The 22,741-nt window shown below is 38.7% G+C and overlaps 1 protein-coding gene across 2 annotated transcripts in view; it reads left to right on the top strand.

Annotated features, from left to right (window-relative positions):
* The first annotated feature begins 1,156 nt into the window (after window positions 1–1,156).
* C8A (complement C8 alpha chain) overlaps window positions 1,157–22,741 on the top strand; it is a 68,669-nt gene continuing 47,084 nt past the window's right edge. Inside the window, exons 1-3 of one of the 2 annotated variants that reach the window (XM_027572777.2) lie at window positions 1,157–1,323; window positions 17,558–17,660; window positions 22,440–22,584. In XM_027572777.2, coding sequence (XP_027428578.1) covers window positions 1,247–1,323; window positions 17,558–17,660; window positions 22,440–22,584 — 325 coding nt within the window. In that variant the 5' untranslated portion in view covers window positions 1,157–1,246. The remainder of the gene's footprint in view (window positions 1,324–17,557; window positions 17,661–22,439; window positions 22,585–22,741) is intronic. The other variant, XM_027572770.2, reaches the window with a different exon arrangement.

Below are 22,741 nucleotides of genomic sequence, written 5' to 3' on the forward strand. Positions count from 1 at the left end.
CTCCCCCGCCGTCTATCCTCCCGAATCTCGCCTTGGATTCACTTCTCCGCACGTCCTACCTTCCAGTAAGTGGTCGCTTCTCTGTTCATAGAGGTGTTGCTATTCTTCTCTTCGATCTCCTGTTGAGTTCGTAGGTGTTCAGAATGGTTTGATCCCTATCCAGTTGAATTCCTGAGACCAGACGAAATCCAGGTCTCCTACTCCTTCGCCATCTTGCTCCACCACCCCCCCACACACATTTCTTAAGCATACAAGTTGGTCATGAAAAGTTTTCATAACTTTATTTGAGATGACTAATGATATTACTGGCTAATCCTGCTAATGAGAGAAACTAAATATTCCCAAAGAGATCAAGACGGCTATACACCCTTTGGGCAAGTTACTTAACTTCTCTGAACCTCCATTTCTTCAACTGCAAAATGAGATTAATCATTTCTATCTCATTGACTTGTGAGGGTTCAGTAAAATGAGACACATGACATGCCTGCCCCATGTTCAGTTATTCCTGTCTCTCCGTCTCTACTTATTTAATTAATTTATGAATATGTGTGGAAGAGTAAGAGAATATGTAGGTATGATATCATTGGTGCAGATGTGTAGCTGTCACTATATTTCTAGAGAATGCTTCTGGAGATGTCTATAGAAGATATTTGGTCCCCTCAAGACACAAATATGCTGGGTCTTAATGATATCTAATGTCTGGATGAAAAGCAGAAAGTCCATTCATTTACCACAGCTCTCAGGCTCCAGATGTTTGGCAATACATTGTAGAACCTTTATGTAACTATTAACATTTTCTACATTTGGGCGGCTGTTTATGACGGAGCTGATACACCAGTATTAGCCCTGTTTCAGTCTTACAAAGCAAATCGATCTGACTTCAGAAGTTCCGAGAGCCACTCAGAAAGATTGAATGAATTCTGCAACTGTCTCTTGATTTGGCTTTGCCTCATTCTGAAAACAAGTTCTCTTTCCTAGACTGGTATTGGCTTCAAATCCTCCTTTCCTCAACCATATGGATATTACTTTTCAAAAGGTCTGAAGGACAGTGGCCTTTGGTGTCTGAAATTTTAGGTTGTTTGGCTAATCAATACCCTTGTCACTAATTAACCACATCTCAATGAGAATGAGTGAGTTCTGTTAGTTCCAAACATTAAATTGATCTTACAGGTCCCAGCCTGAAGACATATTTAACTTCAACTCTCTGAATAATTTTATTCGTTCTAAGTAATATACGGTGCATGAGATGTTTGCTGCTGCTTTCTTCATCTTGTCTTTGATGACTTGTCAGCCTGGGGTAACCATTCAGGAGAAGGTGAACCGGTGAGTTGGCCATAAATCTGCAAAATTTGCACATAGGGATCACCTAATGGGGAGCTAAGGCACTTTCTTGTTTGCAACAGGTTATTTTAGGATGGAATGTGACCCCTTTTGTGTTATTACCAATCCAGTGAAGGACTGCAGGACAGTGAAAAGAGCATGCCCTTGGAGTCAGATGGACCTGTATACAAATCACAGATCTAATACTCAAGAGTTGGGTAATTTGGAGTGGACCACTTAATCTCTTTGAGCTTCAGGTTCCCTAGCTGGAAATGAGAATAATAATGCCTCATCTATAAGAGCTAATGAATATGAAATAAGGTCCTAGATATAAAGTATACTCAGTTTAATAAATAATAATTCTCTTGAGTAATGTTGGACAGCTAACCTCTACTTACCTGTTTGTGAATCTTGCAAATTCCCATCTCATAGTGTTTGAGGGAGGATACAATTAAGTAATGTTAATAACATCATCTTGGGAAAGGCTAGAGATTGTAGAGATGCTGGGTCATTTCATTCTTAAAATGAGTTTACCTTTTGCCCTAGGGTAAAGAGTGAAAGTGATATTTTCATATGTACATTGCAATTTTACCCATTTCATTTCGTGAATGGTCCAACCTGGTTTCAGGTTTTTATATCATAACATCAAGTATGTCATGGTGCTTAAACAGCCCCTTATTTTAGCTTTGGGGTAATGTGAAAGCAGTCCTTGTTTCCCAAACACTGAAGATGTTAAGTTGAGCTATTTTATTCAAATTTCTTGTTGAGTGATTTAATTTTGAATCATTATTGCTTTTAAATGCTAGAGCAAGAGAGATTTCCTTTACATAACCGTTCAGACAAGGGAAAGGCATTTTTACAAGCAGTTAATTTGCAACTTGTATTTAAAGCAAATACACTTTTGAAAAATCAGAAAATTCACCTCTAATAATTAGAAGATAAAGGCAAGAGAATGGTGGTAAAGGAAATCTCTACTGAGATACTCTTAATTATAAAAGCTTATCATTGTAATCCTTTTTGAAAATGAATGAAGAGTCTTGATGTTTGATGAACTTATCAAATAAGACAGACCAGTAAAGAGGCAAATTTGAAGTCAAGGAAAAAGAGAGCCAATTAAATACTTCACAAAGTGCTGAAGTAGGAAATCATGAGGTCTTTGTATCTAATGCCAGGTTATCTGACCCTGGTTTTGAAAATGGAAGACTACATGGTGAAATAATTTTACTGGGTTCAAATTATGGCCCTGGCATTTACTATTGGTGTGATCTCAGGCAAGTTACATAAGTGTTCTGAGCTGTAAAATGGGAGGAAATTCAGAGACACAAACAGTTGAAAGTACTTAGGACAATGCCTGGTACTTAGTAAGCATTCAGTGGAAGCTACTGCCAGTGGTTTTGTGTGATTGTTATTGTCATATTTTGGTCTTTCCATTCTCTCTGATGGTTGACAAAAATTAGATAGAACAAATGTATAGTGTGTCAATTGGCATGGATCGTCAAGTTTGGTCAGTGATTTCAAACATATACAGAATTTAACAGTGGCACTCTTTTTGCCCCAAATAAAATCTTATATGAAACCTAACAGTGAGAAAAACAGATGACATATGTTTTTAATGGTACACTTTAATTTTTAAATTTGTTTTAATTTTTAAAATTTTTGGTACATTTTTATTTTTATAAGCTCTTTTTTACCATTTGCTTATTATATATAAACTCTTAATAGAAACATGGGGTTGAAGAAAACATTTAAAAATAATGGTGATGAGGGATGTCTGGGTGGCTCAGTCAGTTAAGTGTCTGCCTTCAGTTCAGGTCATGATCCCAGGGTCCTGGGATCAAGTCCCGCATCGGGCTCCTTGCTCAATGGGGAGTCTGCTTCTCCCTCTGCCTGTCGCATCCCCTGTTGTGCTCTCTCTCTCTCTGACAAACAAATAGATAAATACATCTTTAAAAAAATAAAATTCTGATGATGAAAATCAGTTGTAATATCCAGCCTCAAATATCAATGGCTCTCTATCACGTATTTTATATAAATAATACATTTTAGCATGTGTGTTGCTTTAAAACGTTTAAACAATTTTCAGTCCTTCTAATTTATTGAGATTGTTTTATGATAAAGAATATGATCTCTTAGTGAATATATCATGTGCACTCAAAAGTGGGTATTTCTGTGCTGTTGGGTGTAGTGCTAAGTCATTAAATCAAGCTGGTTGTTAATGTTGCTCAAGTTTTCATCTCCTTGCTCTATTTATTACTGAGGGAGGGATGTTGCCATCTCCAGCTATTGTGGATTTGTCTATTTCTCCTTTCAGTTCCTTCAGTTTTTGCTTCATGTGTTTTCAAACTCTGTTATCTATCATCTATCTATCTACCTATCATCTATCCATATTTAGAATTATTATGTCTTCTTGATGACTTGCCTCCTTATCATTATGAAAGGCTTTCATTATCCATAGGAATTGTTTTTGTTCTGCAGTCTATTATTAATATAACTATTCTTGCTTTCTTTTGATTATTGTTTGCATGGTGAGTTTTTTCCAATACTTTATTTTGACTTACCTGATTCTTCATACTTTAAAGTATGCTTCATGAAGATAGCACATAGATGAATTTTGCTTTAGTGTCTAGTCTACAATCTCTGTCTTTTAATCACAGTATTTATACCATTTATATAAATGTAATTACTGATAACTTTGCATTTGTTTATCATCTTTTTGTTTTTTACTTGTCCCATTTGCTCTTTATTTCTGGTTTTTATCTTTTAGATTTAATATTTTTTCTAATTCCAAATGATTTATTAGCTATTCTGCTTTCTTGTTGCTGTTGTTATTGTTCTTAGATTTACAATATATGCCATTAATTTATCACAGCCTACTTTCCAATAATATGATATCATTTTTATATCATTTTTTTTCTCACTGAGTAACTTCCTTTGACATTTCTTGCAATGCAGAATGACTTTTGGTGATGAATTCTCCATTTTCAGTGGTCTGAAAAAGTCTTTATTTTGCCTTCATTTTGAAGGATACCTTTGTTGAATATAAAGTTCTAAGTGAGTTATTTCTTTTCCTGTCACATCACTTTAAAGATTCATTCCATTATCTTTGGCTTGCATAGTCCCTAAAGGAAAAATCTGCTTTTCCTCTTTGTGTAATATGTCATTTTTAAAAAATTGACTACTTTTACGATTTTCTCTTTATAACTGATTTTCAGCAATTTGATTATGATGCACTTTGGTATGGTTCTGTAGGTTTACAGTTCTCACCAAATTTGGAAAAAAATTTTGCCATTATTAATTTTTTTAAAGATTTTATTTATTTATTTGAGAAAGAGAGAATGAGAGATAGAGAGCATGAGAGGGAAGAGGGTCAGAGGGAGAAGCAGACTCCCTGCTGAGCAGGGAGCCCGATGTGGGACTCGATCGTGGGACTCCAGGATCATGACCTGAGCCGAAGGCAGTCGCTTAACCAACTGAGCCACCCAGGCACCCTTGCCATTATTAATTTAAATGTGTTCTCTGCCCCATAATCTCTTTTCCTTCTGATAGTATAATTGCAGATAGGTTAGACTGCTCAATATCCCACAGTCCACTGAGGCTCTGCTCTTTTTTGTTGTTGTTGTTGCTGGCAGTCTTTTTATCTTTTTGTTCCATTTTGGATAGCTTCTGTCATTGTATCTTCAAGATTGCTAATCTTTTCTTCTGCAGTATTTAATCTGTTGTTAACCTGTTCAATGAATTTTTCATTGCTGTTGTAATGATTTTCAGCTTTAAAAGTTTCATTTGGTATTCTTTTACATCTTCCACTTATCATCATGTTCCTAATTCTCCTTACATACTTGGATATATGTGCAATAACTCTTCCAAAGTTCTTGTCTGCTGCTTCCATCCTTTCTGTATCACAGATCTTTGGAATTAGGACTGACAAAGACAACATATGGTTTAATCCATCCACTCCTGTGGCAGGCAAAGAATCTGAGCCCCAGAAAGAGAGAGAGAGAGAGAAAGAGAGAGAGAGAGAGAGAGAGAGAGAGAGAGAGAAGGGGCATATTATATAACAACCAGGCATCTCTGCCAGGCATTTTAAGAATACTGGCCAATTAATCCTCTTTGTGTCCCTCTAAGATTACTGTAATTATTAACTCCTGATTGAGGGCCAGAGAGGAGACAAAGCAGTCTGACAGGTTCTAAATCACTCGGCCACCTAGTGGAACAGTCAGGTCTTCTAATTGCTGGCTCACTGTTATCTCCACCATTCCTGCTACCCTCACCCACTAGAAAAAAAAATGTTTTTTTTCCCCAAAACTAAGCACACATTTTGATAAGTAATGCAAATACAACATTTTCAACTAAAAATTTCCATTGATGAAAAATGAACAAAATTCCTTTAGAGGGACTGATGGAAACATGAGTGAGAACCTCAAACATGGAGGATGACCATAAAGGTTTGTTTCTCTGTATTATTAAATAGGACACAGAGGTAGCAGGCCCTGAGAAGTTTAAATCATGATCCTTCTCTATTTTATTTATTTCAGAGGCATTAGAGTGTGTTTACCAAAGTACCCAGGGCTAGGGCCATGTGACTATTTTCAAAGGTTGTCCAGATAACCGGAAATCAGTATGTATTCAAGCTACGTGAATTTTTAACTAATACGAACAGTCAGAGTTGTGGATATGACTCATAGCGGAATCCTGTGAATGTGGACACTTTTGTTCAGGGTAACTAATCATTAACTCTACTTCAAGTGGCATTGGGTATCGGCTTTGGAGTGAGATCAACCTGGGTTTAAATCCTGGCTTCACCACTTAGTGGCTCCAGAATTTGGGCAAGTTACACTAAGACTCAACTTTCTCATCTATAAAACAGAGATACATATATCACTGAGTGTTTCTCAGGAGTTAGGAGAGTTCATACAAAGTATTTAGCACAAAAATGGCACATGGTAAGCTTGTAGAATATTATTTTTATTACTCTCTTTCCCTTTTGTCAGAAATCCTTCATAGTGTATCTTGGAATGCTAAAACAATGCATATGTTTTAGTGTCAAACAGCCTTCGTTTAAATCCTTGCTTTGCCATTTTACTATCTATGTAACTTTAAGCAAGTTTATTTCATCTCCCCATGAATCTGTTTTACTTACCTATAAAATGGGTGTAATAATTCCCACCCCACAGCATTCTTATAAAATTTAAATGAAATAATATAAAAGTGAATGAGATAATATATTTATACCCAACATTTTACTGAGTTCCTACCATAGGCAAAGTACTACACTTAGCACTAGGCTGCAGTGGTGAACAATATAGTCGGGACCTCTGCCTGGTAGAACGTGCAGTGTAGGGATGGAGATAAAGTATGAGCAGTTCTATGTATATGGCATGATGTTAATATAGGGCAGGCAGGTCAAAGAAAGCTATCTAGAGGAAGAGAGGCTTAACTGAACTGGAACATTTCAGCCAGATGAACGAGGTGTGATTACTCGATGTGGAGGAAACAGCATTATGCAAACAAATGCAGGAAAGCCTGGCACACGCTTAGAGCTAGAAGTTCTGTGTGGAATTCTCTGTGTACCCAGCACACAGTAGATACTTTTCATGTGTTCATTTCATCCATCCATTTGTTCGTTTGTTCATTTATTCATTCAGTACATACTGTAGGTATGTTAGGGGTTGGTGGTCAACTACACAGACAATGTTCCTACCCTTATGGAATTTACAGTGTAGTGATAGAGTCCATAAACACGTAAACAAAATATTACAGTAAAAAACTGTGATAAGGACTATGGAGGAAACAAATAGGGCCTTTTGATGGAGGATATTAGAGCAATCTAAAGACAGGCTGGCTGGTGGGTTTTCTCTAGAGGTGGCATTTAAGCTGAGAGATGTAGGATGGTAAGGAGAAGCCAGGTGAAGAACAAGGGAGAATGGAGAGATCAACCTGTGTGAAGATCCAGTGGGAAATGGCCCATCCTGCTCTGGGCCCTGAAGGACGGGAACAGCATGAAAGCAGGGTATTGTGCCCTAAGAGGATGTCAAAAAGGTGGGCAGAGACCAGATCACAGGGGACCTTGGCATCATGATGAGGAATTTGGACTTCAGTCTATGTGTACTAACAACCAACCAACCAACCAGCCAGCGAAAAAACACTGGAGGTTTTTATAAAGGGCGTGGGGGTGGGGGGGGGGGAGGGATTATCTGATTTCTAATAAAAAAAAATTCGTTCTGGTGGCTGTGCAGAGAAGGAATGGGTGAAAGCTGCAGTGGGCGGTCCCACAGGAGGCCACAGCAGCGCTCTGGGTGAGAGATAATGGTGCCTTAAATGAGAGTTGTAGCAGTAGGTGTAGGTGGAAGGGAAGATATTTGACATATATCTTGAAAGTGAAATGACAGAAATTTCCAAAGGACTAGATATGGGGGTGAGAGGAAAGAAGGGATTAAACACCACAGCCAGGGATCTGGCTTGAGCAACTGCGTGTTACAGTGGTTCCACTTTTGGATGTGGGTAAACTGAGAGAGAAGCTGGTTAGAAGAAAATTAAGAGTTGATACCTGGAGCCATTAAAAGATTGCCGTGCTTCAGAGGCACCGACCTGGGGGAGATCTAAAATGGCGCAGTTGGATAAAGAAAACAGGATTTAAGAGGAGTGGTCTAGGTTGAAGACCTAAAGTGAGGAGGCATTAGCACAGAGTCAGCAGAAGCCCAGGAAATGGATCTCACCTTCCTAAGAGTGAGAGAAGCAGAAAGAGAAAAGAAAGGCAATACTGCACCGCGAGGCATTCTAGTTTGTAGAGAATTCAAAAAGAACTGGCCACAGAGGTCGGGAGGGAGCCAGGAAGTGTGGTGCTGAAGCTGTCCAAGACAGACCGATTTCAAGAAGGGAACAATGGCTAACAGAAGGAAGTAAGACCAAGTCAGGAAAATTTCCACTGGATTTAACAACATGGAGGTCACTGGAGACTCAGTCAACTTTCAAAGTCAGTTTAAAATACCTCAGTTTCATGACATAATTTCCATGTTAATAACTGAATGGATCTGCCTCAAGATGATATAATTAGTGACAGTCAGTCTTAAATATAAGCTGAGCCAACTTATTAGGATGATCCTTTGGCAATAATCAGGGTTAGGCCTCCTAACCTTCTAGCCAATTAATTATTTTGTGATCTCAATTGCTGAGGTAGCCACATGCGGGGGTCAAGCATTTGACTCACAGGTTGCATGTTCAACTCCAGGTTTTAGGCCCTTTGCCCTCTGGGCCACCCTATTTAAAAAGTCAAATGGGTAGCATCTCACTATTCCACAGCCCTATACAGCATAGGCATTCAATACCTTTTTGATGAAGGTGGAGAGTTTTGATGAGCGTGTATGGGGTTGAGAAGGTTAGAGAGAAGGAACTGACATGTACGTCAGGCTTGTGCTTAGGGCTTTACATACATGATCTTAGCCCATATTCAAAACAGTCTCACAAGTTATTATTATCCTGTTTTTCACTTATAAGGAAATCAAAGTTCAGTAGGTAGCAGAAACTGCATTTCAATGCATGTTTGGTGGACTCCAAACCACTTTGTGTTATATCAGTATGCCCTCAACTGTGTTACACGATCTTACAGATGTTGCATGAAACAAGAAATGATGTGTTCAAAAATTTGGGAAAATGCTGGGTTGTGTAAATTAGACTGCAGGACTTCTCAGGGCCTTTAATATGTTGCATTTTAAATTTCCAAAAGTAGCATGTTGTATGCAATTTATCCAAATTTGACCATGTAAGTTTTCTTCTCTTCCTTCACAACCCCAGGTTGAGTACTCCACAGAGCACACTTTGAGAAATCCTGCCATAGTACTACATTGACTTGTGGCAATTCTATAGATAAAAAAAACTAAAAGCCAGTTAGGTAAAGAAACTTGCTCACTGTAGCATAACAAAGTAGATGTAAACTAAAAATTATAATCAAACCCTCCTGACTCTCAGTGCTCTGTATTAAATGTGTTATTGCTTGAGTAGATTCTCAGCAGCTAGGAGATGCTTTTCTTATTTTTTATTCTTTGGAGATGCTTTAAAACTATTTTCCAAGATCTAGTAGATCACAAATTTATCCATGGTTTCCTAAGTAAATGAAAAAAAAATGATACAATTCTTCTGGAAAGCCATTTGGCCATAGGTGTCATAAGCCTTAAAATCACCTGTATCCTTCAGGCCAGGCATCCCATTCTACAGCCTGTATCTTCAGGAAAGAACTTAGAATATGGAAAGACTGGGTGCTCAATAATCTAATTTTTTGATGTTAGACTAGTGGAACCATGTGTAGCCATCATAAATAGTTTATATTTCTGCTATGGTATTAAGTGGAAAATCAGGATGTAAAATATAATACTCAGTATGACCTCAATTATATTATGAAAATGGAATGAAAGGAAATAAAACAAAATATTAATGGTGGGAAGGTTGGAGGCATTTTTTTCTTTTATGTTCTCTTTAAAGAGAATGTATTGCTTTTATAATAAGCAAAAAATAAACTACATTTAAAGATTCATTGGAATGATACGAGAAAGTGCTGGACATATTGATATTGGCTAAAAGGTTGGAGCCCTGTAATGACTTAATGAATGGTCCTTGTGTACTTTCTGTACCCTTGCTTCAATGATAGCATTACTATGTGTGCTTCTGTCTAGACATCATGTCACAAAGCTTTTAGAGCTACAGCAACACAGCACTGCTCTGTCTAGGTTTTCACTTCCATCCATTAATACTGTTTCCTTCCACTTTGACATCATAATGCAGTCTCTGTGGGCTTACATTGATACTATCTTGTCAATTCCATAGTGAGATGCAAAAATAATCCTGGAGTCATTTTCTGTTCCCAAACCTTCATCATGTACCTTCTACCCACCTTTTGATGATTAGAACCCTGTCTTTCTCCATGTTCCTATACTTCAAACTTTTATTATTAGGACAATCTATCAGAAAAAATTACATATAGACAGAATCTTGAGCCATTTGAATATCTAGTTACCAGAATTAATTAATTAGCTTCTAACCGGAAATTAGGTTCAAATAAGTCTCTAAACAATGCCATTCTATTTCTTGTAAATTGGTTTCATTCTTTCCCTTCTTTTCTTTCCTTCCTTCCTCTTCCTCTCTCCCCCGTTCCCTCCCCTCTTCCCTTTTTGTCCCTCACCCTCCCTGCTTTCCTCCCTTCATTCTTTTTTTTTTTTTTCCCTTTCCTAAATATTCACTGAACACTTTCCTTGGGTCTGACACCATGATAGGTACAGTAAACAAACTTTCAGACAGTATCTGCCTTCACAGAGCTTACCATCTGGTGAAGACAGAAATTAGACAAATATTACAAGTGTGATAATTAAGTGTTGAGAAGATGTGCAGAGATTGACCAAACCAGATGAGGGGAGGAAAAATATTTCCTAGAGAAGTGATGTTTAGGATGACACTGAAAGATACCTAGGAGTTAACCAGGTAAAGTGGTAGATAGTTGGATTCGTTCAGGATTGGGTTTTATAGGTAGGCGTGATTAAGGGAAGAGTGGAGTCCAGAAATTTAGGACATGATTATGATTTTAAAATGATAGATCATGGAATCAAAACTAGTTATAAAGGGAAATGAAACTAGAGGGAATATTATTGATTGAAAGCTTAGGTGTCAAGAGAGTAAAAGCCCCAAAGAAGTCCAAATAAAAGTGCATTGGGGATCCTTGAGCATACACTAACAGAAGTAGAAGAGCCCCCAAATAACTATTCACAGATGACTCACGAATTAATGATTTGGAGGAGAAGCTGTTTCAGAGAGTGAGAAGGACCAGGATGTGACCATAGAAAATAGTAGAGTGATGGGGCGCCTGGGTGGCTCAGTTGGTTAAGCGACTGCCTTCGGCTCAGGTCATGATCCTGGAGTCCCGGGATCGAGTCCCACATCGGGCTCCCTGCTCAGCAGGGAGTCTGCTTCTCCCTCTGACCCTCATCTCGTGCTCTCTATCTCTCATTCTCTCTCTCAAATAAGTAAATAAAATCTTAAAAAAAAAAAAAAAGAAAATAGTAGAGTGATGAAAAAGTCCCTGGAGGTGAGGAAAAGGAGTGATTGAGGGGCAAGGGTTAGATAGCTCATTTATGGGGCTGGCGGGGTTTCCCAGGGTGATGGAAGGAATTGGAATAGAAAGGAAGTTTGTGAGCCGAGGGCTGAAGTTTTCTTTGCTACTGTTCCTACAGTAGCACTGGTATTACACATTAACATCATTTTATAGATCAGAGTTTCTCAAAATGTGGTCTGCAGACCCCAGGGAGTCCCCAAGCTCTTTACAGAGGAGCTCTATGGGTTCAAAACAATAACACTGAGACATTTGCCCTTTCCACTGGGTTAATACTTTCACTGATGTTGCAAAAGTTATGGTGGATAAAAATACTGTGGTCTTCGTACAAATCAAGGCAGTGGCATCAAACTCACAGGAAAGAAGTTAAGTTTGACTTAAGAAAGTCCCTCTTGCAACAGTAAAAATCACTAATGCTATTAAACTTCAATCTTTGAAAAAAACACCTCAATCTTTGAACACAAGTTACTTAAATATTCTATGTGACAAAATGGGGAGAATGCATTATGAACTTCTGCTGTACTGAAGTATGATGGTTGCCTTAAGAAAAAGCAATTAGCCACTTTTTTCCTTGGAACGTTGTTTTTACTCGACAAGACAGCTAAGAAGCTATGGTTATTCAGGCTTACTTATTTGGCAGACATTGTTTCAAAAATGAACAGGGAACCCATCACTTCAAGGAAACCAAATAATATAATTTGTTATCAATGATAAAATTTTTGAGCTTTCAAACAAAAATTAAAATTTTGGAAAACATAACCACTGAGCTTGATGAGATCACTGGTAATATTAATAAATTTGACTTTTTATATTGGAGAGTGAAATGTGTTAATATTGTTAAGATATGCATAGTGAACCATTGTTTTCCAAATTTCCAATGCCTGGTGTTATAAAAATCATGTAGGAGTGCCAAAGCCAAATCCATTCAAAATACTTTAATGTAACAGGGTGCAAAAAAATTCATTGACATGCTTTCAGATTCTACATTGCAACTAACATTTAAAAAATTACGGCTTGTCAAGTTGTGGTGTAGTATCAAAGAAGAATACCCACAGTTAACTGAAAGACTATTAAAATTCCCCTCAACTATGTAACATTTTCAACTATATACATCTCTGAGGCTTATTTTCTTCAAAGACCTCAACAAAAGCAACATAAAGCAACATATTGAATGAAGAAGCAGAAATGAGAATGGAACTGCATTCTACTAACCCAAACATTAAAGACAGTTGCAAATATCTTTAAAAAAAAAAAGACAGTTGCAAATAGGTAAAACAATGACATCCTTTTCACTAATTATTTTTCATGGAAATCTGTTTTCAAATAAAATTATGGCGTATATTGTAACATGTAGTGAGTTTGATATTAAACTTTTAAATAGATAAATACATATTGCTAAAATTTATCTTTTGATTTTTAATGTTGTGAGTATCAGTAGCTGCAGCTCACTTAAACAAAGATTCTCTGGAGTCCTCAGTAATATGTTAGAGTATACAAGAGTCCTGGGACCCAAGTTTGGAAACCAGTTGTTAAAGATGAACATTGCTTTCCCCATGGCTCCTTGTCTTGGGTTTCAGCCTGGATGACTAGTAGCTCATGGAATAATTAGCATGAAATTTGAAGCACCCTTTTTCCTACACTTGGGTGATAATTGTACCATTCGTCACAGCAGAGGGTACCTGGCTCTCAGAAGTTATGGTAATACTGGTGGTAACAGTCAGATTAACAGGTGAATCCCACCAAACAATTAAAGAAGAGTTAATACCTATTCTCCCAAACTATTTTAAAAAAATAGAAGAGGAAGGAAAGCTTCCAAATACACTCTACAAGAAATGGATAAATTCCGAGAAATCAACAATCTTCCAAAATTGAATCAGGAACAAACAGAAAATCTGAACAGACCAGTTATTACTAACAAAATTGAACCAGTAATCAGAAAATTCCTACAAACAAAAGTCCTGGACCAGACAGATTCACAGATGAATCCCACCAAACAATTAAGGAAGAGTTAATACCTATTCTCAAACTATTTCAAAAAATAGAAGAGGAAGGAAAGCTTCCAAATACATTCTACAAGGCCAGCATTACTCTGATGCCAAAACTGGACAAAGGCCTCACACAAGAAGAAAAGTACAAGCTATCTCCAATGAACACAGATGCAAAAATCCTCAACAAAATATTAGCAAACCACATTCAACAACACATTAAAAGGATCATTCACCATGTTCTAATGGGATTTATTCCAGGGATGCAAGAATGGTTCAATATTCACAAATCAATCAACATGATACACCACATTAACAAAATGTAGGATAAAAATCATACAATCATCTCAATAGATGCAGAAAAAGCATTTGACAAAATTCAGCATCGATTAAGGAAAAAAAGCTCTCAACAAAGTGGGTTTAGAGTGAACATACCTCAACATAATAAAGGCCATATATGACAAGCCCACAGCTAACATCATACTCACTGGCGAAAATGGAGACCTTTTTCTCTAAGATCAGGAACAAGACAAGGATGTCCACTCACCATTTTTATTCAACATAGTCCTGGAAATCCTAGTTCCAAGCAAACTGAAAGAGGAAGAAATAAAACATATCCAAATTGGTAAGAAAGAAGTAAAACTGTCACTATTTGCACATGACATGATACTATACATAGAAAACCCAAAAGACTTTACCAGAAAACTATTAAAAGTAATAAATAAATTCAGTGAAGTTATAGGATACAAAATTAATATACAAAGAATGTTAGCTCTCCTCTGTACTTGTGTCTCTAAAATTAGGATAACTTGATCCACAATAGGATTGATATAGAATTAAAAAAGGTAATTTATATAAACACTCCAGCAGCACACCTGCATACAGTAGGAGTGGTATTGTTAAAATGTCCATACTATCCAGAGCAACCTATAGATTTAATGCAATCCCTATCAAAACAGTAACAGAATTTCTCACAGAACTAGAACAAATAATCCTAAAATTTGTATGGAACCACAAAAGACCCCAAATAGCCAAACGCATCTTGAAAAAGAGCAACAAAACTGAAGTATCATAATCCCAGCTGTCAAGGTATACCACAAAGATACAGTAATCAAAACAGTATGGTACTAGCACAAAAAATGGACACATACATCAACAAAACAGAATAGAAAGCCCAGAAATAAACCCACACTTTTATGGTCAATTAATCCACAACAAAAAAAGGAGGAATATACAATGGAAAAAAGACAATCTGTTCAATAAATGGTGCTAAGAAAGCTGGACAACTATATGCAAAAGAATAAAACTGGACTATTTTCTCATACCATACACAAAAATAAATTCAAATGGATTAAGGACCTAAATGTCAGACCTGAAACACAAAATTCCTAGAAGAAGAAATAGGAAGCAATCTCTTTGATATCAGCTGTAGAAACATTTTTCTAGATATGTCTCCTTTGGTAAGAGATACAAAAGCAAAATTAAACTACTGGGACCACACCAAAATAAAAAGCATTTGCACAGTGAAGGAAACCATCAAGAAAACAAAAAGACAATCTACTGAATGGGAGAAGATATTTGCAAATGATATATCGGATAAGGGGTTAATATCCAACACCAACTCAACACCAAAAAATTAAATAATCCAATTAAAAGTAGACAGAGGATATGAATAGACATTTTCCCAAAGAAGACATACAGGCACATGAAAAGAAGCTCAACATCACTAATCAATAGGAAAATGCAAATCAAAACCACAATGAGATACCACCTCACACCTGTCAGAATGGCTGAATTAAAAAACACAAGAAACAACAGGTGTTGGCGAGGATGTGGAGAAAAAGGAAGCCTTGTGCACTGTTGGTGGGAATGTAAGCTGGTATAGCCACTGTGGAAAATAGTTTGGAGGTTTTTCAAAAAACTAAAAATAGAATTACCATGTGATCCAGTAATTTCACTACTGGGTATCTATGCAAGGAAAATGAGAACAGTAATTCAAAAAGATATATGCACTCCTGTGTTTATTGAAGCATTATTTACAGTAGCCTAGATATAGAAGCAACTCAAATGTCCATCAATAGATGGATGAAGATGTTGTGTGTGTGTGTGTGTGTGTATACACACACACACACACATTGAAATAGAATGAAATCTTGCCGTTTGCAATAACTGGGATGGATCTAGAAAATATGTTGCTAAGTGAAATAAGGCAGACAGAGAAAGACAAATACCATATTATTTCAGTGATATGTGACATTTAAGAAACAAAACAAATGAGGGGTGCTGGGTGGCTCAGTCAGTTAAGTGTCTGCCTTCGGCTTAGGTCATGATCCCAGGGTCCTGGGATCTAGCCCCGCATTGGGATCCCTGCTCAGCAGGGAGTCTGCTTCTCCCCCTCCTTCCTGCTCATGCTCTCTCTCACTATCTCTGTCTCTCAAATAAATAAAATATTAAAAAAAGAAACAAAACAAATGAACAAATTAAAAAAGGGAAAAAAACTTTTTTTAAATTTTATTTTATTATGTTATGTTAATCACCATACATTACATCATTAGTTTTTGACGTGTATTCATTGTTTGCGTATAACACCGAGTGCTCCATTCCATACGTGCCTTTTTTAATACCCATCATTCATTGTTTCATTATTTGTGTATAACACCCAGTGCTCCATTCATACATGCCCTCTTTAATACCCATCACCTGGCTAACCCATTCCCCGCCCCCTCCCCTCTAGAACCCTCAGTTTGTTTCTCAGAGTCCATAGTCTCTCATGGTTTGTCTCTCCCTCTGATTTCCCCCCCTTCATTTTTCCCTTCCTACTATCTTCTCTCTTTCTTTTTTAACATACAATGTATTATTGTTTCAGGGGTACAGGTCTATGATTCAACAGTCTTACACAATTCACAGCGCTCACCATAGCACATACCCTCCCCAATGTCTCACCCAACCACCCCCTCCCTCCCACCCCCCACCACTCCAGCAACCCTCAGTTTGTTTCCTGAGATTAAGAATTCCTCATATCAGTGAGGTCATATGATACATGTCTTTCTCTGATTGATTTATTTCGCTTGGCATAATACCCTCTAGTTCCATCCATGTCGTTGCAAACGGCAAGATTTCGAAAAAACACTCTTTTTTTTTTTAAAGATTTTATTTATTTGACAGAGAGAGACATGTTGAGAGAGGGAACATAAGCAGGGGGAGTGGGAGAGGGAGAAGCAGGCTCCCCACTGAGCAGGGAGCCTGATGCGGGGCTCGATCCCAGGACCCTGGGATCATGACCCGAGCTGAAGGCAGATGCTTAATGACTGAACCACCCAGGTGCCCCCAAAAAACAGACTCTTAAATACAGAGAACAAACTGGTGGTTGCCAGAGGGGAAGTAGTGGGGGAGGGGTGAAACAGATAAAGGGGATTAAAAGTACATTTATTTTGATGAGCACTGAGTAATGTATAGAATTACTGAATCATTATATTGTATCCCTAAAACTAATATAACACTGTATGCTAATTATACTTGAATTTTAAAAATGGTAAAAAGAAAAAAAGATTAAAAAATTCAACATCTGATTGGCCCTAAATTAGAAGAAGGAACTCCTGCCACTTATAACAACATGGATGAACCTGGAGGACATTATGCTAAGTGAAGTAAGGTGGACAGAGAAAGCCAAGATTGCATGATCTCTCTTACATGTGGAATCCAAAAGAGTGTAACTCACAGAACTAGTGAGTAGGATGGGAGCTACAAAGAGGGACATGGGAAGTGGTGGTCAAAGTATAAAAATTTTCAGTTATAAGATGAATAAGTTCAGGGGCTCTAATGTATAATATGGTGACTACAGTTAATAGTACTGTACTGTGTATTGACATTAGCTAAGAGAGTAGATCTCTAGATCTCACCAACACACACACACACAACTGTGTGAGGGCATCGCTCTATCAATTGGCTTGATTGTGGTAATCATTTCACAATGTATATTATACCATAACATCGTACATCTAAAACATATACAATTTTTGTCAGACCTCAACAATGCTGGGGAAAAGTGAATCTGTTTTCGATACCTTCATACTAAAAGATCTTTTTGAATTTATAACAAAATTAAAAACTATCATAGTAAGAATTTTAAAAGTTGAAGCAGATGTCTCTCCCCTCTCTCTAGGAGAGTAAGTCGGGCTCTTCAGAGCTCGAGCTCCACAGCAGTTAGCTGCCAGCTCAGCAACTGGTCAGAGTGGACAGACTGCTTTCCATGCCAGGACAAAAAGGTAAGACATTCGTCACCAGTTTGGGGGCATTTGATATTGGAAAGGTGTACTAGGCATTTAAATGGAGATAAACAGGTCTATATATTTAGAGGTCTGGGGAGAAATCAGGTCTAGAAATAGGTATTTGGCAGCCATGGGCACATGGATGGTGGAACTTTTTCTGATTTGGTTTATAAGCCATTATTGGGTGAGTCTGCAAAAGATATGTATGCTATGGCTTGTGTGCAGAGAGGTGGCCATTCAGACATGGGCTCACTGATCCCTGTGGCCTCTCTGGGTCTTGGGCAGTCTGCTGCCCTCCATTGATGGTCATTGAGAGGGGCTAATGACCTGTGGGGACCTGAGATAAACCAGACAATGTTCCTGAGGATTCTCCTTTCGTGGCAAAAAGACTGACACACCCAATGAACAGGCATGAGTCTATCTTGCTCACCTACCTGGTTTTGAATAGTCCAAAATGGTCCCTAAAGCCAGTGGCATCTCAAGGAAAGAGGGACTTTGGGAGCACTCTGCTCTGCTAGAGAGGAGTATTAAAATCCTGATCTTGTTCAGGATCACTGGCTCATGGTGATGATAAAAGGCAGAATAACTTCTGTTTTATTACTATTTTAAAATCTCTACAGAAAACACATGACTTTACTGGATGCACCCAGGGTGGGATGGCTCCAGGCTCCCACCTCTCCCAGTTGGTAGACCACTGCCTAGACCATGTATATTGGCACATTACTGTCAAGTCTAGGCGTTTAAGCTCTGATTCTTCAGTTTAGATTCTGGCTTTGCACCCTATTTGCTGTGTTACTTTGGGCATATAGTTTATCCTCTCTATGCCTCTGATTCCTCATCTATAAATGGAAATAATAGTACTTATAGCATAGAGTTATTATGAGCATTAAATGAGTAAGGTATGCAGAGTGTTTTCATGGCACCTGGCATACAATAAATGTTCAATAAATCTTAGCTGTTTTTATAATTACTATCTGTGACCTTCTCTCCTTCCAACTCCCACTGCCTGAAGCAAGACCTGCTCTTCCCTCACCTGAGCTTCTACAGAGCCGAACATGCTGGTGGTTCTCCTGCCTCCAGACCCACTCCTCAGATGCTGGGCTACTCTGTAAATGTTTGATGAGTTGTTCAAAATCAAATGGAATTCAAAATCATTACAGATGGAAACACAATTTGGGCCTAGTTTATTCAGCTTCTAAGCCTGAAATTATTTATTCTGCCTCTCCTGTTTCTGAGATATGCCAAAGAATCCTAGACTGCACTGTGCAAAAATATCTAGCTCCCAAAATCTCTTCTTGCTTTGATATCCTATGTTAGTTTTCTGAATCTGCTGTAACAAATTGTCACATACTGGGTTGCTTAAAACAACAGAAATGTATTCTCTCACAATTCGGAGGGCAGAAGTTTGTCAGGGCCACGCTCCCTCTGGAGGCTCTAGGGAAGAATCTGTTCTTTGCATCTTCTGGCTTCCGGTGACCATCGGCAATCCTTGACTTATGGCCAGTCTCTGTGCTCCCATCTCTGCCTCTGCGGCCACATTACCCCCTCCTCTTCTGTGTGTCTCCTTTGTGTGTCTGTGTTAAACCTCCCTCTGCCTTCCCCTTATAGGGACACTGTGATGACGTTTAGGGCCTACCCAGATAATCCAGTGTAATCTCTTCATTTCAAAAACCTTAATAATATCGGCAAAGACCCTTTTTCCAAATAAGGTAACATTTACAACTTTCAAGGACTAGGACTTGATTTCTTTGCATGGCCATCATTTAATTTATTATACATCCAAAACTATATATTTTTTTCTCACGTGTTACAGTTTAGATAGCAGATGGCACAGGTGAATGGTTTACTATTTAAATCGGAATTGAATTACTTCCTTCGTGACTCAAAAACACACGTGATCCTTAAAATCATTAAATTCTGTTAATTACTTAAGTGAAAGACCACCCCTAATTTCTTCTTATTAATATGTTTTTCCCCCCTCTCAAAATCACCCAAACAAAGATGTGCATTTCTGGAAAGAAACATTATCGACTAGCTAGAAAAGAAAATTATGTCTTAATGATACCAACAGAGGCGCCAGCACAGAGAAGTCCCTACCGGAACATGTGCACCAACCTCTCTGCAGTGCAATGTCTTCATTATTTGATAACAACCCAGAAAATGGGGAGTTGGTGGGAATGAACCTCGTGTCTGCACCAGCATTCCAATACAGAAACCACAAGAACGTTAAGTAATTTACTCAGTGACACACAGACTGTAAGCAGCAGAACTGGCATTCCAACCCAGCTTAAAATGGGATTCAGAATAGTACTTAACCTTCTCAACTTGCGAGGATTAAATGAGATAAAGAATGTGAAGTGTCCAGCCATTAGCAAGCACTCAATAAATGGTAGCTACCATCACCATCATATTGGTAACTGCAGGTCTTAAAACTCTGGTGAACATTAAGAAGAGTGAGAAGACTTGGCTTTACGCTGGTGTGCTGAGCACTTCTTCATGTGCTGCATCTTGGCAAGATGTGGAAAGAGTGAAAATATCCTAATATTCCTGTATTGATCGTTAATTATAATCTCTTCCCATTGACTTTACAATCTTATTAACTGGAAGGCAGGAAAGGCAAATGGACAGGCTTGCTCTTCACCTTTTTTTGCAGACCTCTCTGTCTCTTTACTAATGAGCAGTTATGGAGGCAGAAGTAGGCCAGAAGAGAGAGAGGGCGAAGCTGCATTGCTCTACACGCACCCACTGGAATCAGCTGGAGAAGACTCCACTGATAATTATGGGGACACCACTTCTGTTCACTGAGCACCAATAATATGCCAGACACAGGGCTGGGTGCTTTCCCCACACATTCTCCCACTCAGTTCTCACAAAACCCTTTCAAAGTGAGGGGTCATCACAACCATTTTATATATTAGAAAACAGGAACTCAGAAAACGTAAGTGGCTTGCTCATGGTGAGTTGGTAAGTGACTCTGGGATCTGAACCCAGTCGGTCTAAATTCTCATGCTCATGCTCTTGCACCTACAGGACACAGGTGAAAGAATCATTAGTAACTGCCAATTACTGAGGTCAGCTCGGTTGACCACCTCATTTTAACAGATTTGGAAACTAAGGCATGAAGTACCAGGCACTGATACTTTATACAGCAAGTAAGAAATAGATTCAGGAATAAACAAACAAACAAACAAAAAGCACCAGACCTATAAATACAGAGAACAAATTGATAGTTGCCAGAGAGGCGGGGGTGGGGGAGATGGGTAAAATGGGTAAGGGGAATGGGATATACAGGCTTCCAGTTATGGAATAAGTAGACCACAGGGATGGAAAGTACAGCACAGGGATGCAGTCATTGGTACTGTAACAGCACTGTATGGTGATAGATGGGAGCTATGCTCGTGAACATATTATAACATAGAGAAGTTGAATCATTCTGTTGTACAACTGAAATTAATGTACTATTGTGCACCAACTATACAAAGAAAGAAAAGAAAAGAAATGAGAGTTAGGCTAAGAACTCATTTTCCTTATTGCTCAAACCATTGCTTGCCTACTTCATTATGAACAATCTTAAAGGAGGAGCTTGTGGGCTGATCCAAAGCAAGAGGCAGCAGAAAATATGGCGCTGCAAATTCCCTCTTGCACACTCTGCATGGAGCTCTCCATACGTTTCCTATTATTATCTATTTTATCTCCTCAAGTAGACTCTAAGCTTCTTGAAGGTGGGAACAGAACCTATTTCTCTGAATAGCCTAGTGTTCAGCTTCTTCCTTCTACATTAGTGCCCGAAGCGGTATACCATATAGAAAGCAGTATCGTGAAACCATAGAGCTCCAAGACTGGTATGCATTTTTATTCCTTCTGTCCTTCTTTGAACAAGTATTTGTTCATGTGCAGTCAAAGCTGGACCCAGGGACTCGGACGACATCTCTAGCTCTTGGATGGGCTCTTTCTACATAGAGATCCACTTGATGCCCACAGTTCCCAGCAACTTCAGCAGAAAAAAATGTCTTTTCCAATAGTTCTGAAAGAAATCTTCAGAGAGAATAATGATTGCCCTAAGGTTGAGTCATGAACCAATCCCTAAACCAATCATTGCAACGTGGCAGATATGGTGCCCTGGTTGGCCCGGCCTAGTTCATATCCACCCATTCCCATGACTTGGGGGGTGGGATCATCCTCACCTGAACCATAGAGATATGTCCCAAGGAAAGAGAGGATGACATGACCAGAAGAAATGGTACAGAGGGAAAGCAACAAACATCTTATAAAAGTGCCTCCTGCATAGACCATAGATCAGGTGTCAAATATATGAAGCCAAATAAGACATGTCACCCTTTCGCCACTCCTCCCCCATATGCAAACTGTTCTTTAACTACTGAGGAAGGTACATAAATAAGTAGACCAGGGATCACAACCTTATATGACAAGTGAGAGGAGAGAAGGAGGCACAGGGAACTCTAGAATATGTAGAGGAGGTGCATTATGAATCGTGAAAGATGAACGGGTACTAACTGGTTGAAGGTCGGGGGGAGAAGGTCCTTCAAGCAAGGTCTTTCATTTGATCTTTGGAGGCCCTATTCAATATTCCTGCTGGTGACTGTGCCACCTCTGGCTGAACACCACAATTGAGGAACACTTATCCCCTCAAAAGACAGCTTTTTAGGCAGCTCTCAATCATTAGACAGTTAGTCCTTATGTTGAGCTGAGACCTGCCTGTACAAATCTTGTTTGATTGATAGACAATGAACGTGTCTGGTTCAAAATCCAATTTAGTACCGATACCGGAACCTCCTGCAGCCAAACAAGTTTGGGGGAACCATGTGCAGTGGCGATGTCTGGGATCAAGCCAGCTGTCGCAGTCCCACAGCTTGTCTAAGGCAAGCACAGTGTGGACAGGATTTCCAGTGTAAGGAGACAGGTGAGTAGCATTCCAGCGGGATAACAGCTGCACCCTGGCAGACTGAATGTGCAAAACAGTCACCCAGGAGCTTGTTAAAGTGCTGACTCCTCAGCCCTTCCCCAGAAGTTGTCCTTCTGTAAGTTTGGGATGGGGCTCAGGAGCCTGCATTTTAAGC

The sequence above is a fragment of the Zalophus californianus genome, chromosome 4 (genome assembly GCF_009762305.2).
Source record: "Zalophus californianus isolate mZalCal1 chromosome 4, mZalCal1.pri.v2, whole genome shotgun sequence".
In the NCBI taxonomy this organism is placed as follows: domain Eukaryota; kingdom Metazoa; phylum Chordata; class Mammalia; order Carnivora; family Otariidae; genus Zalophus; species Zalophus californianus.